General features: G+C 43.8%; 1 protein-coding gene across 1 annotated transcript; it reads left to right on the top strand.

Moving 5' to 3' along the window:
* The first annotated feature begins 90 nt into the window (after positions 1-90).
* On the top strand, positions 91-8,889 carry fbxl6 (F-box and leucine-rich repeat protein 6). Its single transcript, XM_061931225.1, has 10 exons — positions 91-173; positions 3,966-4,439; positions 4,518-4,676; positions 4,741-4,804; positions 5,932-6,063; positions 6,127-6,234; positions 6,303-6,416; positions 6,480-6,711; positions 8,002-8,245; positions 8,674-8,889. Exons 2-10 carry the CDS (start codon positions 3,997-3,999, stop codon positions 8,801-8,803), a joined length of 1,626 nt encoding a protein of 541 aa, XP_061787209.1. The 5' UTR covers positions 91-173; positions 3,966-3,996; the 3' UTR covers positions 8,804-8,889.
* Positions 8,890-8,927: the final 38 nt, after the last annotated feature.

Raw genomic sequence — 8,927 nt, 5'->3', positions numbered from 1 at the left:
GAGAGCATTGCTGTCACTGATAAATTAATTGTCGTTTAGTTCAGCTTTTTAAAATAAATAATTTAAACGTAAACTACCGTCGAGTAGAGAACGGAAGTAGCTGACTTTTGGCGCATGCGCAAACGTATCTGTCAGCCCTTATTAAAAACACACTGACGCTCGGACAATTGATGGTAAAGTACTTAAATATTATCTTTTAAAAATATGACGAGTAATTGTATTAAACGTCTGGATTTAAGATAGGGTCTCTATGTTGTACGCTCATGTTAACTTCCGTAGATAACAGCTAGCTGCAGCACTATAGGCTTTTATGCATATTGTGTTATGAAAAAGACAATGGTTCCGTATTGAGCTCGTATTTTGTCTTAAATGGTCTTAAAACGCTTTGGTCTGGCAGTCGAATTCGACCACAACAGCTTCAGGGTCACAAAATAACACGCGTGAGAATCATAGGTTATGTTTCAGTTATTGTAAAATAAAAATGTTTTAACTAGTGACGTCATGCATCCCCGCCACCTTGTCAAAACCTCCTCAAACTCTTCCCATTTGTTTGGACTAACTATTATAGTTTGTTATGTTATCAACGTTGTATCGTTTCTATGTTATTAATGGGTTATTATTCACAACCAATCCCCAAACGTGTGCTAGTCGTCTAAAAACTTACCATAATGACTAACATTAACATTCAGTAGCGTAGTAGGCCTAAGTAAATAGGGTTTTGTTTTTGTTTTGTTGTTTACCTATGCGTGAATATGTGCAATATGTGTTATTTATTGCTAAAAAAAAATTTTTTCGTTGTGTTTCGTTGGTAGCAGTCGCTCTGTGCTCTTTTAATGTCTTTTATGTCTTTTGTGTTCTTTGATGTTCCCCTCTCGATTTCACGTTTTTTTCTTATTTTCTGTGGACATTCTGTATCTGCACTGCAACCACCTATTATCCTATTCATTAAAGACAACTCAGAGGTTTTATTTAACAAGGTTGTTCATCCTTTGGGCGTCTGTAACATTACACACAGTTTGAACAGTAACACTGTGTTGAATATAGGACAATTAAATACTATATTTTAATCAAGTGGTGCTCGTACCACCGTTTGCTAATGACTGGTCAAACAATTATAGTTGTAATGTTAATAAAGTTATATTATTTATAACCATAACATAAAAACTATAATAGTTTAAAAAGAAAGTGTGCAGCACAAACGTCTCACAAATAAATGTTACACGTTTGGGGAGATTTGGACAAGGTGTCAGAAAATGCATTTTAGAATCACTTAAAAACAAAAATTACTATGGGCCATAAATGCATCTAAATCAGCGATTCTCAAAAATGTGGTAGGTGTACCACGAGTGGAATGCAGGCTACATCTAGGCAAGGCAATTACGTTTATACAGCACAAGTTGTACAGTCCGTGTACCTTCCGTTCATTCTATTTCCAATTCTTAAATGCAAATCAAACAACTAATTTCGGGCCATTTTTTTCTATTTTCATTTCTGAAACAAAAGTTGGACATCTATTTAATGACACTTTTGTTAGCATTATGCTAAAAACATGCTACATTCTATTCATTCTATTTCCAATTCTGAAACGCAAATCAAAAAACAAAGTTCGGGCCGTTTTTCGATTTTTTTTACGATATATGGCAGATTTGAAACAAACAAAAAAGGGTTGATTTACATACAAATATTGCCATAAAATTAGATTTTGTGCTGTTTTCCTTTCATGGATTTTTATTTTTCCAGATAAACACAAAAATCCAATTCATGTTCATCCAAAATGCAAAAATGCGTGTTTATCTGTGTGATGACAAATTGAACAAACAAAAAGATTTTACAAAGTGATCACTGCAGACACGAGCATGGTCCGATTGTTTTCCACAAGATGATGAAAGTGATATTAATTTTACAAAGTGATCACTGCAGACACGAGCATGGTCCGATTGTTTTCCACAAGATGATGAAAGTGATATTAATTTTACAAAGTGATCAATGCAGACACGAACATGGTCCGATTGTATTCCACAAGATGATGAAAGCGATATTAATTTTACAAAGTGATCAATGCAGACACGAGCATGGTCCGATTGTTTTCCACAAGATGATGAAAGTGATATTAATTTTACAAAGTGATCACTGCAGACACGAGCATGGTCCGATTGTTTTCCACAGGATGATGAAAGTGATATTTTTAAGAGTAATTTCCTTTTTTCACTGACTTTATTACCTTTATGAACCACTTCTTTCGGGACTCCATGAAAGCTCTTTCCTATCTCTCTATTTGAACGACTGGAACACCCAGGAACGGAGCAGTAATACGACATTTTCTGATCAAACTCTACACTCACTCTCACAAGCTGCTTGACCATCGTGTCAATTAAGCCGCCGAGAAGAAAAAACGGGTGGGACGTCATATGCAACCCTCCTATAAAATCAATTTCCTTCTTTTCCAACAATCCTATCATTAGTACCGTATTTTTCGGACTATAAGGCGCACTCAAAATCCTTTCATTTCCTCAAAACTCAGGGGTGGGGCAGTATAGCTCGGTTGGTAGAGCGGCCGTGCCAGCAACTTGAGGGTTGCAGGTTCGATCCCCGCTTCCGCCATCCTAGTAACTGCTGTTGTGTCCTTGGGCAAGACACTTTACCCACCTGCTCCCAGTGCCACCCACACTGGTTTAAATGTAACTTAGATATTGGGTTTCACAATGTAAAGTGCTTTGAGTCACTTGAGAAAAAGCGCTATATAAATGTAATTCACTTCACTTCACTTCACTTCACAAAACTCGACAGTGCGCCTTATAACCCGGTGCGCCTAATGTACGGAATCATTTTGGTTGTGCTTACTGACCTCGAAGCTATTTTATTTGGTACATGGTGAAATGATAAGTTTGATCAGTAGATGGCAGTCACACATAAGAGATACGTGTAGACTGCACTATGTTCCATTGAGAATATAGAATATTACACACGGCGCTCAAAAATGTATCAACATTTTTAAATAGGACTTTGGTAAGCTATGAAGCCGCACCGCTTGATGGATTGTACTGTGCTTCAACATAGGAGTATTATTATGGTGTGTGTATAAGGTAAGACATATTATCTGCCGTTTTGTTTCGCAATATTATGCAAAAGCAACTTTTCTTACCTTCTGGTACCTGCTGATCTGTATTTGGGATCTGCATAAGTCCTGAAAATTTGCGCGCGTCTGCCTCTGTAGTCCGTGCCGACACCGTAGTCGATAAGTATCTTCTTTTTCTCTATCTTCTTGTTATGTGACATTCATCCTCCACTGTTGCCATTTCTAATATAAAGTAGTGTCAAGTTCTTACTTATATCTGTCAGTAAACTCACCATGAAAGCGCTAAAACATACCGGTGTAGTGAGTTTACATTATTCACCCAAGGAACTTTAGTTATTAGAGAGTTCCGGTCGGACGGTTTTTCACGGGACACACTAGTGAGCCACGGACGAGTAGATGCTGCTCCGTTATTGATTGAAGTAAAGTCTGAATGTCATTAAAACAGTTAGCTCCATCTTTTGACACTTCTTCCACTCCCGTCCTTGCACACTACACCGCTACAACAAAGATGACGGGGAGAAGACGCTGTCGAAGGTGAGCCACGTAAATAAGACCGACCACACAAAGGCGCATCCTGAAGCGACTGTCAGAAAGCGACTTGAAGATGATCTGTAAAACCTAATCTATGCAACATTTTGACCAAAGAACCACCATTACATGTTATGTAGACCACATCTTTTACATTTAGAAAAAAAATGTATACAGTATATGACTACTTTAATGCGCCTTTTGAATGAAAATAGACCTGACTAGACCCGCTCATCGGCAGTGCGCCTTATAATCCGGTGCGCACTATGGTCTGGAAAATACGGTACTTCCTCTTGGATGCACTTGCTATTGAAAAGTCATCACAAGCAGACTAATATCAATCTCAATCATTTTTTTTTAGATAGCAAGCTAGTGATAGAGAGAAGATTCTGATGGCCTCCAGTGATGGGGCGCCTTCCGCCCACAGCGATGGCGCCAAGGACGCAGATACGTGCACATCAAACACGTCCGGCCAGGAAGGAAAAGGAGAACAGTCGCAGAAAAAAGCCTCTTCGAAGAGGAAGTCAAATGAGCCTCGAAAGGTTAAAAGACAGAAAAGGGCGAATTGTTTTCCCCACTACACCGTCCAGGAGGGTGAGGACATGCTCTTCGTGATATCCAACAACACCTGTGCGTATTTTGGCTCTGCCTGGGAATCCGAGAACAAAAGCAAAAAGAGACAAAAGCCAAAATGTCCTTTCAAAGACGAGACGTCTGAGTTTGTGCCAAAGGCCCCGAGTGACCACAGATGGGGTCAAAGTCTTCCCGAGGAGGTGCTGATCAATATTTTTAAGATGGTGGTCGCCCAAGATGGCGCCGTGCCATTTCTGTGCAGGTAGTTTTCATTTTCCACCCTGGCGACATTAACAATGTCATCCCGCTCTCTGACTGTCATCGTTTGTTTGCCACGTAGGGCGGGGAGAGTCTGTCGCCTGTGGAACGTCGCTGCCTCCAGCCCGGGCCTGTGGAGAAAGGTCTCGGTCGGTCACTGCTGGATCGCGCCGAGGGTCTCTCGGTCTCCGAAAACTGAGAACGCAATCAAAAACACCATCGACTGGCTGGCGCAGAACAGGTAGAAGATGATTTGGTACTTGGATGAGCCATGCCCTATGCAGTATAAATATTTGTTTTCTTAGATTCTCACAACTACGAGAGTTCTCCCTCCACCACTGGACGATGAATGTCGACTACGCAGTAGACGTAAGTCACTGAGACCACCTTTGTAATACTTCTAAAAACTGCCGTGCTGTCCTATGTGTTGGTATTGAATGGTATCAAAGTATCGATATTTTGGAAAAGCCTAGTTGAGATGCTAGCAAACTGAAAAACTGCAAAAAAACCAAAACAATGTTCTTTTCGAAGTTGTCCGGTCTGCATTATCACCTGATAAGCGACAGAATCCATCCATTCATCCATCTTCTTCCGCTTATCCGAGGTCGGGTCGCGGGGGCAGCAGCTTAAGCAGGGAAGCCCAGACTTCCCTCTCCCCAGCCACCTCGTCCAGCTCCTCCCGGGGGATCCCGAGGCGTTCCCAGGCCAGCCGGGAGACATAGTCTTCCCAACGTGTCCTGGGTCTTCCCCGTGGCCTCCTACCGGTCGGACGTGCCCGAAACACCTCCCGAGGGAGGCGTTCGTGTGGCATCCTGACCAGATGCCCGAACCACCTCATCTGGCTCCTCTCGATGTGGAGGAGCAGCGGCTTTACTTTGAGCTCCCCCCGGATGACAGAGCTTCTCACCCTATCTCTAAGGGAGAGCCCCGCCACCCGGCGGAGGAAACTCATTTCGGCCGCTTGTACCCGTGATCTTGTCCTTTCGGTCATGACCCAAAGCTCATGACCATAGGTGAGGATGGGATCGTAGATCGACCAGTAAATCGAGAGCTTTGCCTTCTGGCTCAGCTCCTTCTTCACCACAACGGATCGATACAGTGTCCGCATTACTGAAGACGCCGCACCGATCCGCCTGTCGATCTCACGATCCACTCTTCCCTCACTTGTGAACAAGACTCCGAGGTACTTGAACTCCTCCACTTGGGGCAAGATCTCCTCCCCAAACCGGAGATGGCACTCCACCCTTTTTCGGGCGAGAACCATGGACTCGGATTTGGAGGTGCTAATTCCCATCCCAGTCGCTTCACACTCGGCTGCGAACCGATCCAGTGAGAGCTGAAGATCTTGGCCAGATGAAGCCATCAGGACCACATCATCTGCAAAAAGCAGAGACCTAATCCTGCAGCCACCAAACCAGATACCCTCAACGCCTTGACTGCGCCTAGAAATTCGACAGAATCAGTTTCAGAATAATAGTTCAACTTGTTTGTGACAGGTGGTGTCCAAGTTCTGCCCGCACCTCGGCGCCCTCACACTCTCCCACTGCTCGGGCCTGACCAAGGAGGCCTTCCAGAGCCTCGGCCTGCACAGCCACTCCCTGCGGAGCTTAAACCTCCAGCACACAGAGGCAAGTTCTTGTTCTCCACCCGTTGTAACTGCGCTTCTTTGACAGTAATTTTCTGTGCCTCAGTTTCAGGTCGAGGGTCTGCTGAGCTACCTGGAGAGCCACGGAGGTCAGATCAGAGAGATTTGGTTCACTCGCGGTCTGAAATACGACCGACTGCTGCCTGCCATCTCTGTAGGGACACGCCTCTCACATAATAGCGTGCGTGCAGCAGGGAAGCTCAACGGGTTTTTCATTTTTAGAGGGGATGCTGTCCTGGTCTGGAGCTGTTGGAGATCAACACAAAGCTAGACAGCAAAGATGGCGAGCTTCCCATTTGCATCCAGGCGCTACAGGCGGCATGCCCCGACCTTAAGGTAAGATGAAATATATAACAGCAGCATATGCATCTGTGGAAAAAACATTGTACTTGACATCAGATTTTCCGGATGCTGAACATCCGACCTCTGCACAAGACCATGCGTACCAGCGCCGAAGTCTCATTGGGCTTCCCTTTACTGGAGGAGCTCTGTATCGCCACCACGTCGTACTCCTACTTGAACGACAAAGACTTGTGGGAAATTCTGTTTGGCTCCCCACGGCTTCGGGTGCTGGATCTGCGGGGCTGCTGGCGAATCACCCCGGCCGGTCTTGCTGCGTTACCCTGCGACGGTAACTACAAGGGTTTTCTGGCGGCACAAAAGCGCTTGGGGACAAGCTTAGTCGGGGGCGGCGGGTCTGGGTGACATCACTGGCCAGAAAATGTCTTTTAGAATGAAATGTTGCACAGATGGCAGTGGTATTTGGAATATTAGCAATGATAATGGGGGCCAGCTTCACCCAAACTAAAGATGGACCGGTTATCGGCATTTCCCCCTCCCCCCCAATGTTTTATTATTCATTTGTTAGGGGAAAAAATAATACAAGATATATGAAACAGACTGTTTTTCCTTCCCTCCCCGAACACTGCCCCAAAAGCAAAATATTTAGAATATAGAAAATGGAAAAAAAAGAAGAAAAAAAAACCTTTTCGCCCCTCCCATTCCTACATTTTCTTGCCAGTGGGTAGCAATGCACAGCCTTCCTCTTCATCACCAGCAGACGGGTAAATAAACAAACTGACTAAAATAAAAACACAAACAGAGAAGTATCACTGTCAATGAATCAAAACAATACAAAATTGAGGTGCAGTAAAAAAGGTTATTTGTGGGTGTCACATTTGTCCTATAGTGTCTTAAATTTAGCTATTTAGCTTTTTTTTCTACAACTACAACAGAACTACATCAACAAATACATTATATAGACGTATCCATTTTCTACCGCTTATTCCCTTCGGGGTTGCGGGGGGCGCTGGAGCCTATCTCAGCTACAATCGGGCGGAAGGCGGGGTACACTTATTTTTAAGATACCAGATTTTTACTGTTTGCTCAGGTAGGAACGATAAAATACAGAGAAAAGCAAGCTGGTACGTTATAACACCAAAGTAACACAATTAAGATACAATTAAGTGCCACAAAGTCAAAAAGTGAAAGGTCAAATACTTTTCAAAGTGCCATTCTGCTGGTTACTGCTGAGCGAGGTATTCATCTTTAGCACAATGAACAGTGTAGTAGATGCTGTGATCACCTCGCTAAGTTGGGCTGGAAGTCTTTCAAATTAGTTTCCTTGTCTCGCCAGTTGGTAGCTCTGCTAGCTTTAGCATCCCTAGCTTGAGTGTCTCCATGCCGTCACAACAGGTGGGTGCTCAGATTAGTCATGCAGTCCCTACCTTAATCGGCCACACTTGTATCCAATAATCGGTATCGGCCCTGAAAAAACATCAGTCGACCGCTGTTGCAAAAATCTTTGGACATCCCTGGACTAGTATATTAACAAACATCTTACGTTTTTGGAATGTATTTACTGCTGCAAATCTGGAACCTGTTTATTTAAAATAAGTTATGCTTACTCTGTGCCCTGTAGAGCTGGAGTGTCTGTTCTGGGGACAATATTTCAGCAGCCACGCTGGCTCGTCCTTGCTGAAGAAAGGTCTCCACATGGTAACGCAGAAGTGGAACCAGACGCTGCAAGAGCTAGACGTCGCCAATCAGCTGTTCTCGAAGGAGGACCTGGAAGCTGCCATGTGCCACCTTGCTCAGGCCACCGATGCCAGCACTCTGCGTTCGCTCAACCTGAGCGGGACCAGGATCTCGCCAGCTGCCATCAGGTACCAGGGAGCGTTTTTCTTCGTTCTTGTCGATCAGTGCTTGAACTGACAGTACTTTCACTTTACAGTGGTACGTTGTTTTTTCGGGATAGAAGGTGTCTCTCAGCTAATCGTTATGCTTTAGTGTGTAGCGAGCTAGTTTGAAGCAGTTGTTGGAGAGTAGCACTGCTAGTCTGCGCCATACTGAAGTAGAATGAGTTGATAACGGCAGCCATTAAAGTAACGTCCAAACGGTGGACATTTCTCAATGAAAATATGGAGAAGCTGCCAATGGTGTGTTTGAGAGAGAAGAAGCTTAAGGGAGAAATTTAGAAGTCCGCTTTCTTAAGGTAGACTTTTACGAGGTACGAGCTACGCCAGACAACCATTTCAACGTGTATCCCGAAGTACCACTGTGCTAGTTTGATCATCCTCTCTCCTGTTTGCAGACTGCTCATCGACCAAACGACGGCACTCAAATACCTCAATCTGTCTTCCTGCCGATATCTTCCAAGAGGGTTGAAGAGAATATACCGTACACAAGAGGACATTCGACAGTTGCTTGACAAGTTGGAGTAGAGTTAAAAAAGTGATGAAAGAATAGTTCCAGGTTAAATTGTTTGTATTGCTATTGGAAAGTTCAAATAAATGTCTAACGTTCTCTATTGAGGGGAATGTTTGTTGTTTCCAGGAAGCAGTTATA

The sequence above is a fragment of the Nerophis lumbriciformis genome, linkage group LG37 (assembly GCF_033978685.3).
Source record: "Nerophis lumbriciformis linkage group LG37, RoL_Nlum_v2.1, whole genome shotgun sequence".
Lineage (NCBI taxonomy): Eukaryota > Metazoa > Chordata > Actinopteri > Syngnathiformes > Syngnathidae > Nerophis > Nerophis lumbriciformis.
Note: the sequence above shows the minus strand (reverse complement) of the source record. Positions and strands in the feature narration are given on the sequence as shown.